The sequence below is a fragment of the Condylura cristata genome, unplaced genomic scaffold, assembly GCF_000260355.1.
Source record: "Condylura cristata isolate star-nosed mole 26May11 unplaced genomic scaffold, ConCri1.0 scaffold00013, whole genome shotgun sequence".
Classification (NCBI taxonomy): Eukaryota; Metazoa; Chordata; class Mammalia; order Eulipotyphla; family Talpidae; genus Condylura; species Condylura cristata.
Window position 1 is genome coordinate 18,679,558 of NW_004567114.1, and position 23,864 is coordinate 18,703,421.

General features: G+C 36.8%; 1 protein-coding gene across 1 annotated transcript in view; it reads left to right on the plus strand.

The window, feature by feature from the left end:
- SNW1 (SNW domain containing 1) overlaps nt 1-23,864 on the plus strand; it is a 33,051-nt gene that overhangs the window by 8,468 nt on the left and 719 nt on the right. Inside the window, exons 3-13 of the mRNA XM_004681658.2 lie at nt 1,702-1,863; nt 12,219-12,314; nt 12,407-12,513; nt 13,476-13,580; nt 14,614-14,683; nt 15,339-15,404; nt 16,837-16,953; nt 17,767-17,908; nt 21,454-21,550; nt 23,114-23,231; nt 23,651-23,814. Of these exons, the coding sequence (XP_004681715.1) occupies nt 1,702-1,863; nt 12,219-12,314; nt 12,407-12,513; nt 13,476-13,580; nt 14,614-14,683; nt 15,339-15,404; nt 16,837-16,953; nt 17,767-17,908; nt 21,454-21,550; nt 23,114-23,231; nt 23,651-23,814 (1,244 nt within the window). The remainder of the gene's footprint in view (nt 1-1,701; nt 1,864-12,218; nt 12,315-12,406; nt 12,514-13,475; nt 13,581-14,613; nt 14,684-15,338; nt 15,405-16,836; nt 16,954-17,766; nt 17,909-21,453; nt 21,551-23,113; nt 23,232-23,650; nt 23,815-23,864) is intronic.

Sequence of the window (23,864 nt, forward strand, 5' to 3'; positions counted from 1 at the left end):
TCACCATTACTGATTTACTTATGGTAAATAAGTGGGAATTCTATTTATTTGCTTTCCTTGAAACACTGAATAATTTATATCCTGTTACTAAAATCTGGTTTCCAGAGAAATTCTTTACTTTTCTGCCCTAACTATACTTTGATTTATTCCTCACTAAAAGATTATGTATGCTATGCTAAAATTAAAAATCCTAATGCTAAGTCTCAGCACTCTGAAGATATCTGCAGCCACTGCAGCATGAGCTTGATCTACAGCCAGGTAGCTGACCCAGAAGGCACTGCAGACCTCTCCTGTCTTGCCTGGTGCTCCTCTCAGCAGTGTATTTCAGTCAGTCTACCGGTTCTCTTCCCTGCTCTGTCTCTGATACATCCTCTCACTCCCCGCACGTCTGGCCTGTATCCCGGTTCTAGAATGCATAAATAAATAAATCTTTAAAAAAATAATATTATAGGACTATGGTGATGACACATGGGTGATTCGGTGATGGGAAACCCACAGGGATTACAATTGGGATGGGAAAAAAAATGTACAAAATGATGTAAAAATAAACTATTATATTAAAAAATAAATTAATTAAATTTAAAATCTTTTCTTCATCCTAAATATTTTGCTAATTTCTTACCTGCCACATATATAAAATCAAAAGTTCTTGCCATCGTCTAGAAGCCCTTCCATCATGTGGTATTATGTTTACTCATGTAGCTTTGTCACCTTTGTGTCTGTTTCTTGGTCTTGGATAAGCTGTAATCCACTGGACCCTGCTTTCCCAATGCATGCAAACTCATTCTTGCAGCAGCACCTTGCTATTAATCAACCAAAAAAATGCTTCTATCAATTCATCCTATGGCTGATTTCTCATCAATTTTTAGATCATGTCACTGCTTTTTTTTTTTTTTTTTAAGATTTATTTATTCATGTAGAACTGGGGTACAGGCCAGAGATTTGGAGAGTGAGAGGATTCACCAGAGACAGAGTAGGAAGCAGAACAGGCAGATCGACGAAGCACACTGCTAAGGGGAGCGGCAGGTGGGCCAGGAGAGGTCTGCCTCGCCATGTGGATCTCCTCCAGGGCAGGCGGGAATCGAACTCATGCGGAAGTGGCCTAAGCTTCTTAGTGCTGTGCTTTAACCCACTGCGCCACCAGGGAGGGCCCATGTCACTGCTTTTTAAGGGCTGTCCCTACCACTATTAGAAGTAGCCCTTCTTCCCCATTCTTGTATTACTTTAAAGACATTTATTTCAGACCAAAGATTATTATTTTTATATCTTTTTTTTAAGATTTATTTATTTATGCATACAGAAGTGGGGTATAGGCCAGAGGTGCAGAGGCAGTGAGAGGATTCACCAGAGACAGAGTGGGGAGCAAAACAGGCAGAGTGATGGAGTAGTAGGAGAGCAACAGGCAAGAAAGGAGAGGTCTGCTGCGCCATGTGGGTCACCTGCGGGACAGGGAATCCAGCTTGCACTGAGGTGCCTGCAGCTAGCTTGCAGTGCTGCACTTTAACCCATTGCACCACAAGGGACGGCCTGATTTTTATATCTTTTTTAACTACAATGTACAACCCACAGGACTAGGAACCTCTCTTGTTTACTGCCATATTTCTAGCATCTAGCATAATGAGGGATGGATAATTGTGTTGAAAGAATGGCTATATCTTGAATCTCAAATATTATATTCATTTTTTTCCCCCCAATATATAGGATTTTGGAGATGGAGGTGCTTTTCCAGAGATCCATGTGGCCCAGTATCCACTGGATATGGGACGAAAGAAAAAAATGTCAAATGCACTGGCTATTCAAGTGGATGCTGAAGGAAAAATCAAATATGATGCAATTGCTCGACAAGGACAGTCAAAAGACAAGGTATTTTCCTCTCACTGTTTTTCTTCCAAATTGTTAAGTATTTTATGAAGAATTTATTTTAAAACTGTGATAATGATAAATCTCTGACCAATTAGTTTGTATGAAAAGTAGCAGTATATTTAGGCTTACTGAAGATATAATAGGTTGTTTGTTTGTTTTTAAGATTAATTTATGTATGCATACAGAACTGGGGTACAGGCCAGCGGTGCAGGGGCAGTAAGAGAATTCACCAGAGATAGAGTGGGGAGCAGAGTGGACAGATCGACGAAGTACACTGCTGAGGGGAGCTACGGACAAGACAGGAGAGGTCTTCTGACATGTGGGTCACTTCCATGGCCAGGGATCGAACTTGCACTGAAGTGGCTGCAGCTAGCTTGCAGTGCTGCCTCCTAAACTATTGTGCCACTAGGGAGGGCCTTTAATAGTTATTAAAGTATGATATTTTTAGTAATACCTATTATAACTTCATATCAGCACTGACTTTCCCTTGAAATTCCCCAAACTGATGATGATTTGTGTATATACTTAGGGTTTTTATTTATTTGCCTAGTGTTTTAAAAATGATTTTATAGTACTAATTTTTTTTAATGTTTGTTTATGCATGCAGAACTAGGGTACAGTCCAGAAGAGTCGGGGCTGTGAGAGAATTCACCAGAGACAGAGTAGGGAGTAGAGCAGGCAGATCGACAAAGTACAATGCTGGAGCAGCGGGCAAGACAGGAGAGGTCTGCTGCACCATGTGGATCAGCTCCTCAGCCTGGGATGAAACTTGTGCTAAAGTGGCTGTGGCTAGCTTTGCAGTGCTGTGCTTTAACTCACTGCGCCACTAGGGAAGGCCCCTACTATTTTTTAAATACTGGCAATTTGGGGCTCTCCCTGGTGGCAAAACAGGTTAAAGCATAGACCTGCGAAGCTAGCTAGCTGTAGCCACTTCAGCAAACTTGAGCAGGACTTCAATCCCCGCCCCAGAGGTGATCCATGTGGCGTGGCAGACCCCTCCTGTTTTGCCTGCTGCTCCCTTCTGCAGTGTACTTAGTCAGTGCGCCTGTTCTGCTTCCCACTCTTGTCTCCCACTGTCCCTGCACTTCTCACTGTATCCCAGTTCTGTATGCATAAATAAATAAATCTTAAGAAAAGAAAGTTCTTGATTTTTTTCTTTGTAAAAAAAATGCTAGCAATTTGTTTTAAATCTACACTCCTAGCATCCTAAAAAAAATTAAGTTTTGTAATTATTTTGATAGCTCATTTGAATATATAAAGTACACAGATTTCTTTCTTCTGCTTTGACTATAAAACTGGCACTTGCTATACAGATTTAGGATGACCCTACCCACAAAGTAATCCAAAAACCAAAAATTGAATTTACTTCTAATAATCTTAACACATGGCAGCTACACTCAGAGACGAGACAACGAACTGTTTTTACTAAGATACTGGCTACTGCTCAGATATTCCAAAGACCTAGGGCACTGCAGATTTCATTTTATTTTCATTTTATTTTCCTTCAAGATCTTTTTAGAACTGAAAATATTTGAGAGCCTCCAGTAGCCCTCTCCCTTAAATATTTTCATTTTATTCTCTTAAATAGCACTTTTGATAAACCATCCTTTGCTCCTACATCATAGCTGCTGAGTTTTGGAGAAAACAATTAAGCATTCTTGCAACTTTGTATCTCGCCTCCAAGTTTTAACTCCTACTCCTCTCTACCCCCTCTTAGTTTAATAGGTGACTTCCCCATATAATTGCAGATAAAGGCTAGGAAAGAAATTGTTGGCTTTCATTATCCAGAATTTGTCTTTTTTTCCTCGACTTTTTATTTTGTCTCTATAAGATACCTCTTCTGCTAGTCAGATATCTTGCCATGTGCATTCTTTTGTGTCCTGATCTCATTCCTTTCTCTCTCCTGATAACTTTCTCTTCTCCTCTTCTACTGGCTCCTTCTGTTAACACTTGAAGATGCATCCACTTATTATAATTTGAAAGAAGATTGCTCCCTGAATAACCTCAAGATTGTCCAGCTACCACTAAAGAACTTCAACCTAATTTTTTTATTTTTTATTTATTTATTTTTTTTTTTTTTAGTTTCCTTCAGGCATCTTGCAAGAATTTTTTTCTGGTCTCTCTGCTTCCTTCCCTTCCATTTACTTTTTTTTTTCTTTTCTTTTCAGATTTATTTATTTATGCATAAAGAGTTGGGGTACAGGCCAGAGGTGCAGGGGCGGTGAGAGGATTCACCAGAGACAGAACAGGCTGGCTGACGAAGTACACTGCTGAGGGGAGCAGTGGGCGGGTCAGGAGAGGTCTGGACCACACCATGTAGGTCATCTCCCAGGCTGGGATCGAACTGATGCTGAAGTGGCTTTAGCTTCATAGTGCTGTGCTTTAACCTGCTGTGCCACCAGGGAGGGCCCTCTATTTACTTTTTGTTTCACTGCACTGTGGCATCACCTCAACTAGTCATCTGATATAGCTCTCTGGCAAAAGATTTAATACTTTCTTCTCATAACATTCTCAAATATATAATTTATTCCCTTACCAAAATTGCCATTCAAGCTGATTGGTGATTGTCAGATTTGTATTTCCAACCCATTTTTGTCTCCTGTACTCTAGTCTAGGTCCTTATATTTTTCTTCCTTCATCGAGGGTCAGATCTGTCTAGATTTTCCCAAAGTACTACTCAGTGAAATCCAATGCTAAATGCATAATTTTCCACTTAATCTACCTTCCCAGTTCTCTAACAGTGAATAGAAATTATATCCTAATTGATTGTGCTACAAGCTAGGAGTCCTTTTTGTCTCTTGATTTTTTTTTTATTATTCAAATAATATACTCTCATGATAAAAGATGCAAAAAGTACATAAGTATGCATAGTACTGCCTACTTCTTTACTTCCCAAAGGTAGCTATTGTTACTATGATCTTTCCATCCTTAATGTCGAGTTGGATATTTTTGTTCTTGTATTTTACATTCACGTAAAGATGGACACCTATATAAGTGAAACTTCCTTTACTCATAAATAACTTCCTATTTACTATGGTTTGAAGATTTTTTATTAGTACATATAGGTGTACTTCATTTTTTTAAAAACTATATGGAATTCTTTTAAGTGTTGGTGGTTTCCATTTTTTAGTTTCACACATAGTACTTTATTCAAGATCCATATACGAACATCTTACTATATGTGACTCTAAAATAAAAATTTTTTTTTTAAGATTTATTTTTATTTGTGCACACAAGAACTGGTATGTAAGCCAGAGGTGTGGGGTGTGAGAGTATTCACCAGAGATAGAGTGGGGAGCAAAACAGGCAGATCCACTGAAATATACTGCTTAGGGGAACAGCCAGTGAGACAAGAGGTCTGCTGCATCATGTAGGCCAGCTCCCTGGCTAACACACGCCACTGTGGCTGGTGACATTCTAATAGCACTGAGATCCCTGCATCATCAGGGAGGCCACTAAAATAAATTTTTAAGTAGACTTATTGGGTCAAAGCAGATTCAAATTCCAAATAACATAATGCTAGTAAGTTCTCGTAAAAAAAACCCTTGTGTAGCAGCCATCATCCCATTTTTAAGTGTTTCTCTCAAATCCTCTGTATGTTTAGTTACCCTGGTTTCTCCTATTTCCTTAACATTTCTCAAGTGTGTTTTTTTCTTTGTTACTTAGTTCAGGCCATTTCTTGATTGACTTACTGCAGTCTAAATCCATTTCCTTCACATTTGTCTCACATGCCCAAAGACACAAATTCACCCATGTTTATCTGTATTTCTTTCTCTCTCCCTTATATATAAAATTGCAGGTGTGTACCTTTTTCCATGGCCTTTACCATACGAAAGGAACAACATCCTTATGATACACTTTAACCCTCTGCTCACTTTTCTAGCCTAGCCTCAATACTCATGACCAGAGTAATGAAATTCAGAAATAAAAAATCCACTTTTAGCCATTCTCTGAGTTTTCAATACAAAGTAATCATTATTGTAGGTAATTGTAAAAAGAAAAAAACATCAGGCATTTCCTATAAATGTCTACCATAAGAAGCTGCTTGCATCTCCCTAATATAATATGTTTTCTCTTGTCTTGGAAACTTCCCACTGCATCCCCTTCTATTTCACTCTCCCCCAATTCCTTGATTAAATCGTATTGCTTTCAAATCTCAACTTACTCTTGGTTTTTCCTGGAATCACTCTAACTTCCCTAGCTAGACGGGGTGTCCTTCCCCACTATCTGTATTTAATCTGTAGTAGCAGTCATTACTTTTTGTTGTAGTTATTCATTCACTAATGGTCTGTGTCATTTGACTATAATCTCTTTGAGGACAGAGATTATACCTTTATATTTGACTGACAGCTTAATTCACAGGTATTCACCAGTGTTTGTTGGAGGAATGATAGCAGTTTTCTCTGATTAACAGAAAACCACTATTCTTGGAGTAGATTCTTGAATCATAATCTACTCCCGCTGCAAAAGTTAAAATACGCGCCCTGCAGGCTTTTCTCTGGCTCCACTTGCCTTTGTTTTAATGCCTATCTCTTGTGGAGTAATATCTATTGGTGTCTGCTGTCTCCTCTCATTTGTGTATGTGTTTTTTTTAAAGATTTATTTATTTATGCATACAGAACTGGGGTACAGGCCAGAGGTGCAGGGGCGGCGAGAGGCTTCACCAGAGACAGAGTGGAGAGCAGAACAGGCAGATCGACGAAGTACACTGCTGAGGGGAGCAGCGGGCGGGTCAGGAGAGGTCTGCCACGCCATGTGGTCACCTTCGGGGCAGGCGGGAATCGAACTCATGCGGAAGTGGCTTTAGCTTCTCAGTGCTGTGCTTTAACCCGCTGCACCACCAGGGAGGGCCCTGGTGTTGTTTTTTTTTTAAGCCAACATTTTAGGTCAATAATTTAATACTAGCAGGTTGTATAATTTTAAATGAGACAGTTTGAACCCATTTTGCATTATTTTTCAAGATTAAAAGCCATGAATTTTGTACGATTTCTAGGGAATGTCTGAAAACTTTTTCATTCTTGTAAATTGCTAATTATTTTGTATCAAAAATAGAATAGAGGGCCTCCCTGGTGAAAGACAGTGCTACTGCCAGACACTATAGCATGAGTTCGAGCCTTGGTGTTCCAGGGAACTGACCCACATGGCACAGCAGATCTCTCCTGAGTTGCCCACTGCTCCCTTCAACAGTGTATCTTAGTAGATCCTCCTATTCTGCTTCCTGCTCTCTCTGGTGAATCCTCTCACCCCCCACACTTCTGTCTTACACCCCAGTTCTTGTATGCATAAATAAATCTTTTTAAAAAATAGAGTAGAACTGTTAAAGCTCAATATTTCTTTTTAGGTTTCAGTATTCTAGCCAAATAAGTTCTTCAAAGTGAAAGTCTTACATGTTTGTCTACAATGCAGCCACTGGAATTGAACTCCAGAATGGTAGTTATAGAGTTACCTCTCTACAGTTCATACTAAAACCCTAACCTTGATTGACCCTTATCTCACTAGGAGATACGGGTGTATGGAGCCGGGGATATATAAAAAATCATGTTAGTTTCTTTTAGGATTTTGTAAAATCCTTTTACTGTTTCTACAAAAATACAGTCTTAAAGAAGAAAAAACAAAAAAGTACAAAGTGAAGAATGATGTAAAAAATACATATATAAATTCAATAAAAGAAGAAACAAGCACAATGAAGTTTTTTTTGTTTTGTTTTGTTTTGTTTTTAATTTTAGTATACTCAATGAATTGAAAAGAAAGACAGTGCTCTGGTGAATCCTCTTACCCCCTGCCCCTCTGGCCTACACCCCAGTTTGTCTCTGCATAAATAAATGAATACATTTTTAAAAAGAAAAGAAGAGTGACAGTGGATAGAGTGCTTGGACTGTTCTCATATTGTTTCTGCTGGATGAATTTCTCCTACTAGGCTTACTAGAATACACATTTGAATTTGAATAGATACATACTATTAAGTGAATGGATTAAGGTGTGAAGGTTTTTAATGTATTTCATAATTAAGCATTAACTGAGTATTTACTATATACCTTTGCACTTGATTGATTGGAACTTGGAACATGCAAAGTTTAACATAATTGGCATAACCTTTAATTGCCAGCAGTTCTTCTGCCACTTCCCCCTCCCAATTGTCTTAACTAGAAACACCTCACATTATTTACAAATACCTCAGAGGGGAGTTAGAAGTGGCAGCAGTACCCTATTTCTTTCTTTTTTAAAGATTTATTTTTTATTTAGTTACACATACAAGAAACAGGGAGGCCAGAGGTGCTGGGAAGGGGGGAGGTGGTGGGAAGTGCTGGGGAGGGGGAAGGTGGTGAGAAAACTCACCAGAAAAAGAGTAGGGAGCTGTGTAGGCCAATCTCCCCTGCTAAGGGGAGTAGGGGGTCTGCTGGGCTATATGGGTCACCTCCCTGACCAGGATCAAACTACTACAGTGGCTACAAGATAGCTTGTAGTGCTGAGACTTAACACATTCCACCACCAGGACAGCCTAGCAATACCCTGTTTTAAAATCACTTAATTTTCCTGTTTTTGAAGTGGGACTTGTTGGACCCTTCCTGGTGGTGCAGTGGGTTAAAGCGCAGCACTGTGAAACTTGCCACAGTTGCTTTAGCACAAGTTGATCCCCAGCCAGGGAGGTGGCCCACATGGCATGGCAGACCACTCCTGTCTCACCTGATGCTTCCCTCAGCATGTACTTTATCAGTCTGCCTGTTCTGCTCCCTACTCTGTTTTTAGTGAATCCTCTCACTGCCCCTGCATCTCTGACCTATACTCCAGTTCTGTATGCATAAAAATAATCTTTTAAAAAGTAAAAAAGGGGCCCTCCCTGGTGGCACAGTAGGTTAAAGTGCAATACTAAGGAACCTAAAGCTACTTCAGCAGGAGTTCAATCCCCGCCTGCCTCGGAGGTGACCCACATGGCGCAGCAGACCTCTCCTGACCCGCCTGCTGCTCCCCTCAGCAGTGTACTTAGTCAGTCAGCCTGTTCTGCTCCCCACTCTGTATCTGGTAAATCCTCTCATCGCCCCTGCATCTCTGGCTTGTACCCCAACTCTTTATGCATAAATAAATCTTTATTTTAAAAAAAAGAAGTAGGAATTGTCGGTTAAATATACAAAAAGGAATTTAAGAAATTCAAAATATGTAGAGTATTTGACATAGTATAGAAAGCCTGTTCGATTATTGAATTAGCACTCTAGTATAAAGATTTTGGATTTATTTCAGAGGGTTCTGGTATTCTTCAAAAACCAAGTAGTTCTCACTGGCATGTTATTAGTAAATGAACAATAATGAAAATGTATGAGACATGAAGAATAAAACAGGACTTCCAGGGATAACATTCTTGAACAGTCAAAGGCATTGATCTCTCTGCATGTAATGTAAACACCATATTTAAGAGTTAATATATACCAAGTTGGGAAGATTTTTGACTCTTAAAATAGCCTTGGTATTTACATTTCCTTCTGAAATAATTAAATAGAAAATATTACTTGCATAATATTACCTAAAAGAATGTCTTCCACTCTCTCCTCCCAAGAAAAATTCCAACAACTTTAAACTGACTCCAAAATAAACTTATGTACTTTGCTTGTATAATTTCACAGGTTTGCTCATCCTTAAGGTAGTCTAGTCTTTTCACCTCTGAAATGGTGATATTTTGATAGATTTACCCTTTTAGTGCAGTCCTTTTCCATTTTTTCTCTAATAAAAAATGTTTCACAGATGAATTGTTGTTTTTTTCTTTTTCACAAAGCTCATATGTACTTGTGATACCTTTGAGAGTATTTTGCATGTTTTTGTTAACCTTCTCTTAAGTACTGTGACTCCTGGCATAAAATTTTTTCAAGCAATAAAATTTAGGGTTTTCAGGCAATAAAAATGTAGGTTTTTATAGTTAATTACCATGGAGGAATCTTGCTTTCAGATGTCCTTCACTCAGCTTTGTGAAAAGATGCTGGAATCTTATTGATGCTCATTTAAAGGGTTATTAACTTTGGAATACCCAAATAAGTAGCAGCAAATGGCTCTGTAAGCTAAATTAGTATTGAAACTTTATGTTGAGCATATATGACTACCAGGGAGCCATTTACTTAGAATCCCTTCCCCTAATGATTGCTGTATAAAAGTAATTAACTCTTCATAGTCTTGGTATTATTTTCCAGAGTAACATTATTTAATTTTAAATTCTTGTGTGAATTTTTTCATTTGTAAAGGAAATAAGACTCTTGGAGTCACTTATTAGCTGTGGGAGCTTAATGTACTGAGCTTCACTCTTCTCACTAAGTGGGCTTTAGGGGCCTTCTGAAATGAACACTTTGAGAGGATGGTGACACTGTAGCCCACTTATCAATAGTATATGTTTGTGGTAAATCATCTGTTACTTTCTTACTTCATTCTTTTCTCATTCCTGAGAAAAACAAGCTAGAGATTTAGTCTTTATTTCAGGGCATAATACTTACTGAGAAATAACAGCTTTTTATAAAACATTCTGTAGGACCTGAAATATGAATAGCATTAGTATGATACAGCACATCATTAAAATTCATTTATTCATTCATTTGTACAGAAAAATTTTACCAAATAACTCTTGTGACCAGACACATTGGTATAGGGAATACTTTCATGAGTAAGAGATTATTTTTCAGCAGTGTAGATAGGATCATTGAGCATAATTCATAGGTTGCTATAAAGGTTAACTAAGTTACCTACTTAGGAAAAGCAGCAGCAATACAAATAAATTCCTAATAAGTGTTAACTATAATAGTAATAGTTATTATTCCTTTAATGGAGTGACAAATGACAAGTTAATAAAAGATATATGTAAATAATACTGTGAACAGTTGCTTTGAAGATAATAAAGTGCTGTATCACTGAATGATTGTGTGGGGAGAGCTTGCTACTTAGTCAGGGTAGTCCAGGAAGGTCCTACCAGTGCTTGCATGACCCACTTGAAAATTGGGACTAGTTCTGCAAAGGCCCTCCGTAACAACCCAGAATTGGGGAATAGCATGTTGTTTTTAAAAAAAAGATGAAGAAGAAAGAAAAGAAAAATGGAAGAAGAGTCCATAGGACTGAAGCATAATAAATTAGAGAAGAAGAAATACGGGAGCGCTTAAATCTGTAGTAAAGCCAGATCACAGTTTACAGATAAGGTATTTATTGTACTGTTTGAAGTAAGAAGTTAAGAATAGTAGACATTTCTTTTAAACTGTTCTAAGGAGTATCATATGACACAATACAGTTACAGCACATCCTAGAATTACTTATCAATACAACATCATTTCAATCTATCATTGTTGAGAAAAAAGTCAATTCATGTCAACATTTAACAAAATAATGTTATTCGAAGTCCTAGTTTCCTTACAAGTGATTTTGCACAAAGTCAGTTTCTAAGAACCTATTGACAAAGTTAGTGAGGATGTACTGTACTTCATACGAGATTTTGACTTAAATAACTTTCTACTGTAGAGAATTTTTTTTAACATCTCAGATACCCAGGAATTTGGTTTTCTTTCATATTCATAAATTGTCCTCCCCTTGTGCTTGTATCAGAGAAGTCCCCTAAATTATTTGTTTAATTTCTAGTACCTCTTTTTCCCTATAAAACCTCTTGTGTAAGTTTTCATGAAGTATTTGAATATAGATGAACTTGAAAGCCTACCACAGCAGTGTCAGCCAATAAAAGCCATGCTGAGCCTAATGGAAACCAGATACCAGCCCTAAATTTGGAGCATGGGTGTAAAATAAGTTGTGTATATAGAATATATTTCCTTTTCTTTCTTTCTTTTTTTTTTTTTTTCTATAGAGGAAAGTATTCTGAGTTTTTGCCCAGACCCTTGTTCATTTTTTTAGATGATGTTAGAAAAGCCAAACATTGTAAAAAGGTAGTCAATGAAATTTTCCAGACCCATTGAATTTAGAAATTATTTTGTAACCTGACTTATATTCTGATAAGCTTGTAATCCAAGATAATGGTTCTGTAGTCAGTTTATATCATTAATTTCAAGTCCTAGTGAGTCTCAAAAATAGGGATCACTGATGCATAAGATTTTGTTGGCACAATTTATTTGGTTAATGACTTGATTATTTTGGCTAATGATTGGATCCAGTATGAATCACAATTTAAATGTATGAGGCCAGAGGAAAATTATTAACTTATATAGCCAGGGCAATGGTTTGTGTTTATATTTTAAGCTTCCCTAGTTTTAGAATCTAAAAGATGAAATCTGTGTCCTAAATTTACAAGCATGCTGAGAGGACGTGTTAACTTTTGAAATGACTTAATGAGGTTGCTTCTTTTCATTCTCTACTTTTCTTAAGCCTTCTGTGTTTGAACATTTTAGGTCATTTATAGCAAATACACTGACCTGGTTCCTAAGGAGGTCATGAATGCAGATGACCCAGACCTGCAAAGACCAGATGAAGAAGCCATTAAAGAGGTAACAAAAAATTGGTGCATATAGTTATTTCAGATGAATTTTTACATCTTCATTAACTTCCAAACCATCAATGTGATTATTTCTTATTTCAGATAACAGAAAAGACAAGGGTAGCCTTAGAAAAGTCTGTATCCCAGAAGGTTGCTGCAGCCATGCCAGTTCGAGCAGCTGATAAGTTGGCTCCAGCACAGTATATCCGGTATGAATCATGCCTGAACATCTCGTGTCACCTCAGACATGACTTGGGCTGGGGCCTTAGTATTGGTTTTCACTCTCCTACTTAGTCACAAATGCAGTTTATTAAACAATGGCTTTGAAGCCTATTGCCACTGTACAGGCAGTTGAAAGCAGAATTTTTTTTTTAAGTATCCATTTTTAAGATAATAAATAGCTATTGTGCTATTTTCAAAATATTCCTTTGTATTTAGAGGCTAAGAATTACTAATGACCTATCATCCAAGCCACAATTATTATAGTTTTCTGTTTATATATAATAAGCATTCTATTACATATAACTAATATCAGAAGCAATATTTATATATTGATAAATGCATGGAATGCTGTTATATCACACATAGTGGTGATGTTTATTAATAAACATGTAATTAATAATCATTAATGTCTTTATATAATAATAGTAATAAGTATCCTTAAAAGTATTATAAGTTTTGAGGGGTTTCAATCAGTTAAATCTTTTTGTAGGATAATTCACAGAAAAATATTAAGGAAAAGTACAGAGCTGGTAGGGCTGATACCATTATTCTTTCACCGATTCACAACCTATGATTAGTCAAAACCTTAACTGTAAGTTACCTGCTGAGAATATTATGGGGCAGTACTTTGTCAAATGCAGACTTAAAAAATAGGTACTATTTGTAGACCTCTTATCTGTGAAATTGAACATTGTCTTCAATGCTGGAAAATGGATGGGGTAGATTATTTGCAAAGTAATGTGACTGTGGTTTACATTTTGTTTATAACTCAGTATTGCTGTTGGCTCTCTTATCTCCATGTTATCTTCTTTGCCTATATATTTTAGTTATCAATTAATACCTTGTGAAAGGAGTTGACAATGTATTCCAATTTAGGGCTGTAGTAGAAGAAACATAGCTGTGCAAAGAATGGAGTAATTACAATTTTAGTTTCATCTGCATTTTTCAGATACACACCATCTCAACAAGGAGTGGCTTTCAATTCTGGAGCTAAACAAAGAGTCATTCGGATGGTGGAAATGCAGAAAGATCCAATGGAACCACCAAGGTTCAAGTAAGTAGGTAGCTTCATGACAGTGAACCAAGTATTCATTAAAAAGATGTCAAAGCCCTCCCTGGTGTCATAGTGGCTTAGAATGCAGCACTGCAAGCAAGCCACAGCCACTTCAGTGCGAGTTCAATCCCCGGCCCAGAGGTGATCCACATGGCATGGCAGACCTTTCCTGACCCGCCCGCTGCTCCCCTCAGCAGTATACTTCATGATTTGTTCTGCTCCCCACTCTGTTTGTGGTGATGCCTCTTACCACCCCTGCACCTCTGGCTTGTACCCCAGTTTTGTATGCATGAATAAATAAATCTTTAAAATAATACTTACTTAAAAAATAAAAAGATGTCAAGAAAAATAATCCCAATTTGTCCATCAACTGGTGAATGATAATGAGGAACTTCTATCCATAAAATACTACTAAGCTAAGCTGTAAAAAGGGGTACATTATTAGTATACTCAATAATACGGCTAAATCTCCAAATAATTATGCCGAATGACAGAAGCCAGACAAAACAAGTATCTGCTGTATGATTCTGTTATATAAAACTCTAGAAAATGCAAAGTAATCTGTAGTGTCAGGAAGTGGATCATTGTTTCTCTGTAGCAAAGAAGGCAAGGACAGAGGGGCAACAAGAGAGACGAGTGGGGTAGGCAAGCATGCCCAGGCTGGCAGGTGGTAGGTATGCCCTCTGTCTTGATTGTGATATTAATTGCATGGCATTTGTGGCTCAGTAAAGTTTTTTTTAAAAAATAATTACATACAATTGGAAAAATAATTACAATATGAAATAATGATATTATGAAGATGAGGTGGGTAGTAATGATGACAATATTTGTCATGCCTTATTAATGACTGGAGCTGAGTGATTAGCATAATATGAACATTCTGTACCCACACTGCTTTTGCATATGTTGTATATATCTATGTAAAGTTTTACCTAATAAAAATGAGACAGGAATGTTTGAAACATGTTAATTAAAAGGGGAATATATGGAATTGTATATATATCAGTTACTCTCTGATTGGTCTGTTCTTCAGGATTAATAAGAAAATTCCCCGAGGGCCACCTTCTCCTCCTGCTCCTGTCATGCATTCTCCCAGTCGAAAGGTAAAATCTGCTGTAGTCTAAAATCTATTTTTATATTCACGATTATCAATTTAATACATAATTTCCTGCAGCTGCATCACACCATACTTACTATTTTCTTCATTTGTTTTTCAAGATCATTACCCACTTGTGACTATAATGTATAATTCCTCTGTGCTTATGGGAATGTATGTTAAATGTGAGCTATTGGTTTGATTGTTGTTACTCTAACCCCTGCTTTTAATGGAATAAGTAGAATCTGCTATTTGACATGAAGGATGCTATAATTACAGGAAGTACCTGGGATGATTAGATGTCTGATTGATAACCTCTATCGTCATTTTTTTAGGTATGCTTTATTACTTACTGGAGGAAAAAGTTTTAAACTGAAAAAAGCTACTGAAACTTAACTATGAAAAAATGCTAACCAACATTTATAAATGTCAAAAATAATTTATAGATTTTTTTCTTTCTTTTTTTTTTTTTAACAATAGTTATTACCAGAATTTATGGTATGGGACCATAGTTATATAGTGCCACCAAGCAAATGAGATTTTTGGTCTTTGACTAAATCCATCCATATGTTAATATATATTGAGCTGTCTTTGAAGTGAAAAATTGCACTTGGATTTTTTGCTAGATTACAAATGTCTCTTCTACTCTTTTCTCAACTCAGATGACTGTGAAGGAACAACAGGAATGGAAGATTCCTCCTTGTATTTCAAACTGGAAAAATGCAAAGGTAATTAAGTTGTCACAAAATCAGTCTCTTAGTATTAGAGCCTATTAAGAATACCCAGCTGGCTTCAGCTGGCTAACTTTTGTTGAAACCTTAGCATCTTACCTAGTTGATTGTTTTCAAAAAGAAACAACCAAATTATGTGACTTTATTTTTTTTAACATAATAGAATTGTTACTATGCCAAGTACATGAATGCCATGTAGATGTTATGAGAATTGTAGTTATCAGAGGTACATAGAAAAGGGAATAAAGGAACATATCAGTGAAAAATAATATTCTTTAGAAAATTCAAATTTATATCAAATTATTTCTGAATCCAATCAATTTAAATGACTATATTACAAAACAAAAGTGTTTGGATATAATCAGTCATTTCATTTGTTAACTTTTTCTGCTTATGATATTGCCTGTGTAATCTGTTTACATCCTTTATGTTGTTATTAATTGCAAAGGTCAGGAAGAATCTGTCAAATAATGTAGAATAAATTTCCTAATCACTATTTACTCTTTTCCCCAAATCGTATTTTATGATTCTGCTTTTAAGGGGTGTAGAACACCCTTCAACTTACAGATTGAATATAAACTATCCCTTAAAGGAAATTTTATGCTCATCCTAAAGTAAAAATGTTGTTAGATGGTCTGATTTGGTTTGAATAATGTATATGTAACTATGTGGTATCTTGAACTGATCCTGTAACATCCTTGCATTTGGAGTAAATACCATGCACCAAGGTTAGCAGCTGGGAGCCTAGTCAACGCTGGAAGAATTTAGCTGTGCCTGGAAGTTAGATGCGTGTTCAAGCACATTCCTTGAATAGGATGCAAAATTTCAAAATCCAGAATCTCATTTCTCTAGCAGACTTTATTCTTTCTCTTTTTACTTTTTACTAAAATTTTCAGAGTTGCAAAAATCTGATGAGACATTGAAACATTGCAGATTAAACTGCCTATATGCCATAGTTTTAATAATTTAATCTACTGTTGTGTTTACTTGAGGAACAACTGTTTAGCTACTCGATAGTGATTTTCTTTTATGATAATCCACAAATTATTAACATGAGAATCTATTTTCTCAGATTTTGAAGTCATACTGCCCAAGTTTAAACCCTAGCTCACTCACTTATCAACTGTATGTATGACCTTGGGTATATGACCTAAGGGCTCTACTTCAGTATCTTCATCTGTTAAATGGAAACAGTAATGTTACCAGTTTTATTAGGTATATTTGAAGGTTAAATGAGAACATAGACATAAAGTGCTTGACCAGTCCTTCACACAAAGCATCCAACATTAGCTCCTCTGCTGTGATTACTTAGTTGTGGATAAAGGGTAAGAAAAATAGCAATTAATGTTTGTCGAAATGCACATTTAAACATAATTTTAAAGAATCTATTATTGTTCTTTTGTAACTGTTCTTCCTGCTTTCACACTAGGGCTATACAATTCCATTAGACAAACGTCTAGCTGCTGATGGAAGAGGACTGCAGACAGTTCACATCAATGAAAATTTTGCCAAACTGGCTGAAGCCCTCTACATTGCTGATCGGAAGGTTGATCTGTATATAATTTAATCATTTAATGTTCTGAGAAGTTTTAAATCAATTCTTGGCTATCTAAAATACTGTTATTTTAGCTACACTACACTAGACTCATCTGTGGTATGTATGACAGAAATGGCAGATGCTCATTGCAGCTCTGTGCCTGATCTTAGCCTTTGTGCACTTGTAAATATACACCACCATTGTGATCCAGCAAGTGGTTGTTCTGGGTTTCGTAATTGTTAATTTTAAATGTCCCCAAAATATCAGTGCAGACTATCGACTCAACATTCTGATGAAGCATCAACTGTCATTCATAGTATTAAATCTCAATATTAAGGTATAATAATGTGACTTTGAAGTCCACAAACATCATGGGGTATGTTTAAACATCCCCGATGATGCTTTATTACAGTGAGCACCCTTCTAAGAATTATCTCTTGCAAACATAGGCTAAGACTTTATCCTAAGTTGGCTTGATTGACTTTTAAGATCTGACCATTCATGTTATAATTTCATGTTGAAAATTACTTTATTGAAACCTTTAATTTTATATTTTAGTTTGTTTCTGAGAGAGTATTAGTGAAACACAAGATTGTGGTCACTGTAGTTTCCACTACAGTGGAAACTATTTCATTTCCAAAGTAAAAAAGCAGTGTCTTACAGAAAGCATTCCTTTAGTGGACAAGAATCTCTTTTAATCAGCAGTAACAAATATGAATTCATTATAAGTACAGTTTCAAGCCAGACTTTAGTCAGGGAGTTATATAACTATGATTTTTATTCCCTAATTATGTCTCATTCAATATATGATTTTGCTAATAGGCTCGTGAAGCTGTGGAAATGCGTGCTCAAGTAGAGAGAAAGATGGCTCAAAAAGAAAAGGAGAAACATGAAGAAAAACTTAGAGAAATGGCCCAGAAAGCCAGGGAAAGAAGAGCTGGGATCAAAACCCATGTGGAAAAAGGTATGACATATTCATATTTTGTTAATAATATGTATCTCATTTTAGAAAAACCTCTATTTTTTTTTTTTAAAGATTTATTTATTTATTCATACAGAACTGGGGTACAGGCCAGAGGCTCAGGGGCGGTGAGAGGCTTCACCAGAGACAGAGTGGGGAGCAGAACAGGCAGATCGACGAAGTACACTGCTGAGGGAAGCAGCGGGCGGGTCAGGAGAGGTCTGGCTCGCCATGTGGTCTCCTCCGGGGCAGGCGGCAGGCGGGAATCGAACTCATACGGAAGTGGCTTCAGATTCTCAGTGCTGTGCTTTAACCCGCTGCGCCACCAGGGAGGGGCCGAAAAACCTCTATTTTTTACCACAAAAAATAGTATATGACTATAAGGAAACAGTATGTATTTCAAGAATAATGTGGAAATGACAGTGTAACCTCTATCTTACTTAGCTGATGCAGAAAGAAATAAAAATATAAAGATTTATTTATTTATGCATACAAGATCTGGGCTACAGGCCAGAGATACAAGGGATGAGAGATTTCACCAGAGACAGAGTAAGGAGCAGAACAGGCAGATCTACTGAAACACATTGGTGAGGGGAGCAGTGGGCAAGACAACAGAGGTCAGCTGATCCATGTAGGTCAGTCACCTCCCTGGCCAGGGATCAAAATTGTGTTGCAGTGGCATCAGAGAGCTTCATAGTAGTGATGTATTTTAACCCATTGCACCACCAGGGAGGGCCCAGAAATAAAAATATATAGCTAATGTAAACCTTGGAAGTTTTCAAGGTCTGAGAAATGTACTTTTTGGTTTTTTGAGGAATATACTTTTAAATATCACATATCAGTCAAGTTAGGCTTGATTTTGTCTTTCAGTTTTTTTGAGATCAGTGAAATAAGATCCCCAACTAGATAATTCAGTTCTCCAGATGCTAAAATAGTGCAGAATTTTTCTGTTTTGTAGACTTACTTACCTTATTTACCTCTAATCATTAACTCTCTGGTGTTAGTAAGTGGTTTGCACTGGTATATTAATTAGAGTGAAAAGTTTTAATTCAAGAAAATGTTGAGAGTAGTTCTGTTTCATTAATAAATCCTAGCCTAGGATAAGTATTCATTGAGTTCATATTGGTCACCTATGGTGTGCAGGGTTCTTGTCTATACAGGGTATTTGCTAGTCAGGTGGAAAAGGGGAGGGACTGTAGAAGTAAACATTTTGAATAGTATATATAGGCCCCAAAATGTTAATCACATAGTGTTTTAGAGGGTAGTAGTCACTCTGGAGAAAAATAAAACAAGAAAGGGGTATAAACATGGCAGAAGGAGAGTGTGGTCAGAATAGGCCTCATTTCTGAAATGGTAGCAGTAGCATAATGAGTCTTGTGGCTATCTGGGGAAGAACAAGCCAAGTAGAAGGAACAGCAAGTGCAAAGACTCTGAGTTGGTACTATACCTGCTATATTCAAGAGGAAGCAAGGAGGTCAGTGTGACTGAATTAAAGTAAGAAAGGAAAAAAGCAGGAAAAAGGTGTCAGGTAGGAAGCATAGTGCCCAGATTGCATGTGGCCTTAATTTAGTCATTGTAAAGACTTGGCTACTTAAGTAACAGGGAGAGCAACTGAATGATTTTGAGCTGAAAGACCTGATATCAAAGAAAGCTGTCAAATGGGCTTGTGGAGAAGCAGGGAAATTATTTGGAAGACTATTGCAATGATCCAGATCAGATGGTAGTGAAAGAGTGTGAAAACGTGGTCAGATTCTGTAAACATTTTAGAGATAGAGCACAAAAAATTAACTTATGATTCAGGTAGAAGCAGGAGAGAAAAAAAGGAGTCAAGGAAGACCTCTGAATTTTTTACCTGAGCAGTTGAGTTGGGGAAGATTGATTTGTCACCTACTAATACTGAGAAGACTACAAGAATTCCTACAAGAGGAAAAGGTTTAGAATGAAAAGAACATAGAAATTTAGTTGTGAACATGGTACAATTGGTTATAGTTTAGCCTTCAACAGTGGAGAGGTAAGCAGGATTATAAGTAACAATCCTGGGCCCTCCTTGGTGGTGCAGCAGGTTAAAGCGCAGCACTGCAAGTGAGCCGTGACCACTTTAGTGCAAGGAAGTTCAATCCCCAGCCCCGGAGGTGATCCACATGACACAGCAGACCTCTCCTGACCTGCCCACTGCTCCCTTCAGCAGTATACTTCATCGATCTGCCTATTCTGCCCCCTACTCTGTCTCTGTTGAATCCTCTCACCATGTCTGCACCTCTGGCCCTGGTGGCACAATGGGTAGGACGCAACACTGCAAGCTGGCCGCAGTTGCTTCAGTACGAGTTCGATCCCCGGTCCTGGAGGTGATCCACATGGTGCAACAGACCTCCCCTTTCTTGCCCGCTGCTCCCCTCAGCAGTGTACTTCACTCATCTGCCCTTTTTGCCTCCCATTCTGTCTCTGGTGAATCCTCTCACCACCCCTGCACCTCTGGCCTGAACCCAGTTCTGTATGCATAAATAAATCTTTAAAAAAAAAAAAGTAACAATCCATTTCTTTGAATAGTATGTAAATGATTTAATGAAGCAAGATACAAATACCTGTCCATTGTACACCTAGCCTCTGAAGGTAATTAGAAGTAAAATTTCCCTGAATCTAAGTTCTCAAAAGTAGTAAGGAAAAAAAGTGATTCTTGAGAAATTAACTAAAACTTTAAGAAAGACTTAATCAAATATTAACAAAAACTAGAATTTGTTATGGCAGGCACCACTCTGAGAACTTTGCATGTGTCATCTCATAGAATCCCTGCAGCAGTCCTGTTAGTGTCACTATTGTACAGAGTAGGACACTGGCTACTCCTCTCACAGTGACTGAGTTATCTGCACAGGTTACAAATCACAGAGCCGATCTGTCATAGAAAACAAGTCAAGTTACCCACACATGGTCATATCGTAGAAATATGACTTGAATCCAGACAGGCTAGTTCCATAGTGATGCTCTTAACTATTTTCCCTTTGGACATAAATGCAGTAGAGATCTTCTATCTGTAGAACACAAGCAAAATGTTCTTTATTCAGAGACAAACTTTGAAAAATATAAGGGTAAACATATGCATAATTTATTTTCCCTGTATTTTATTTTATTATTATTTTTTAAATCTTCCTTTTTTTTAAATTTCCCTGTATTTTATAATGAAAATTTTAACACATGGAAAGTTGAAAGCTTTGTACAGTGAACTCTCATACCTCCACTGTGTAGATAATACAGTAGTTTAACATTTAGCATTGCTAAAAGTGCTTTACCATGTATCTAGCCATCTCTATCCATCCATTGCTACTTTGATGCGTTTCAAAGTAAGTCAAAAACACCAGTCCACTTAGCCCTCCACACTATATAACTGTGTTCATGATTCTGTAATACAAATTAAACTGGTACTATTGTATTTAAATGAATTATAATTAGGGTTAAATGGACTGAATGTGACTATATAGAAGTTTATAGAATTTTCTAAGGTTAGAATGTTTTCATTAGTAATAGTGATGTAATATTTAATTCTGTCCACACAGAGGATGGGGAAGCACGTGAGAGGGATGAAATCCGACATGACAGGCGAAAAGAAAGACAGCATGACCGGAATCTCTCCAGGGCAGCTCCAGATAAGAGGTGGGTGCTCTCTAAAACAGAAATTGTGAGGAGTGGTCTGTGTAAACCATTCAGTGAGGAGATTTAGTACTAATGCCAGTGTTGTTCTCACTTTTTCTCTTTTGTTTGGTGACTTAATAAGTCACTTATTTTCTTGCACTTTGCTACTTATTTTGTCTTAGAATAATAGACTGCCAAAAAAGTAAATAGTTGACTGCCTAGAAGTAATATTGCATCACCTTGTAGTATCAACCAAAAGTGAGAAGTATATGGATATAGAAAAGCAAGTTCATATGATGTTTGTGATGAGAGAGCAGTGGATGATAGGACTATTCTTACTTCAGATGGTGAGACAAAATTTGTGTTCCTATTCTTCTGGACCGGAAATAAGCTTCCATGGTTTTTTTTTTGAGATCCTTTCATATGCTTAATACTGTACTAAGTACACTGGGGACAAAAGCATGTTTCATAAGTAGTGAAAATCTGCCTCATCTCATAAATAGTTTAACTTAAAATTTTGAAAGAGCTGTCGTATAAAATGATTGGGCATATTAACACATCACTCTTGATAAGTACAACCTGATTTTTAAAAAAAAGACAGGTAAATTATGGGGATTTGAAATAAGGTAGAGATTATAGAAGTCTAGTTTACCAAAGGAGAACTGAAGTTGTTGAAAAGTTGAGTAAACACTGTAAATATGGAAATGGGGTGCTTACTTAGGGTTCAATGCATGTATAAAAATTTTTCTTTCAAAATGAGCAGTTTTCTATACTTTCATCATCTTATGCACTGATGAAAAGCGTTTTTTAATTCATATCTTAAACATGAATAAAATTATTTGTCTTTAATGACATTTCATCTCTCATGGAGAAGCAAGAAATCTGAATTTAGGGTTGTGGATGGATATACAGTATAAAAGAGAGAAATAAAATGTAAATGTGTGTAGTTAATCATACTCGTGTTGTAAATTCCTACCCTGTAAAAATCAAAATAGCTCTATAGATGGGCTTGGACAGCATTGATTACAAGCTCTATACTTGTAATCAAATAAAATCAGATTGTAGAAATCACTTAAGTCCTCAGCTTCTAGCAAAACAAATGACATTTACCATGTATCATGGTAAATGACATAGACGACAGACATTCATCATACAGAGCAATCTAATCATGGACATGTGTACATCAAATTCTAGTAGGACAAAATAACTAATTGCAAGTAGCTGAAAGAACTGTTTCTAGTTTATTGACAATAATTTATATATCTAATTTGTATCAAGTCCCCCATACCTCATATAGTAATAGCAAATATAGAACATACAGCAATTTCTTACCTCAGCACACACTGATAGCTTATATTAAAAATGTTATATCAAGAATGAGACTCTTGGCCATTCTTTTTTGCTAACAGGAAGGCTTATCTAATAATCACATATCCAAAATCCCCCAATAACACATCACGTGGAGTGTATGTTCACAAATGTTAAAGAGCATACTGTTCCCTTATTGCTTAGATTATACATTGTAAGTTGAAATTCATCTGTTTGTGGAGAGTTTTCAATTAGCAGCATCATGTTTCAAAACAGGTCAAAACTTCAGAGAAATGAAAACCGAGATATCAGTGAAGTCATCGCTCTTGGTGTGCCCAATCCTCGGACTTCCAACGAAGTTCAGTATGACCAGAGGCTTTTCAACCAGACCAAGGTACAAGCAGTTTAGAATAAGCATATTTCAAGTGTTGGCATGAATACTGATCCTCAGGAAAAAGAAAATCTATGTATCATAGATGTAGAGCAGCCTAACATACACTAGCATGAGGACAGAAAACAACGAAGTTGTAACTCAGAATAAGTTAAGATGAAACAGCTCTGATTTTGACTTTACAGTGCACTAAGATTTTTGAGACACCAGTAGAAAATGAAAGAAATTAGGAAGAAACTTGGATCTGGTGTGTCAGCCTTTTATTTTTAAAATACAGTCTATGTTCTACAAAAGTATCTCATGAATTTTTTGTTGTTGCTTAAAGATATTTTTTGAGTGTAAAAGTGAATATTCTTCACATAAATATGATTGAACATTTAATAAATAGTTACACACATTTTCATTTACAATCTTTTTCACAGGGTATGGATAGTGGTTTCGCTGGTGGAGAAGATGAAATTTATAATGTCTATGATCAAGCGTGGAGAGGTGGTAAAGACATGGCCCAGAATATTTACAGACCCAGCAAAAATCTGGACAAGGACATGTATGGTGATGACCTAGAAGCCAGAATAAAGACCAACAGGTACAACTGCAGAAAACTTAGTTTCAGTGTTTACACTAGTGAAAACAATG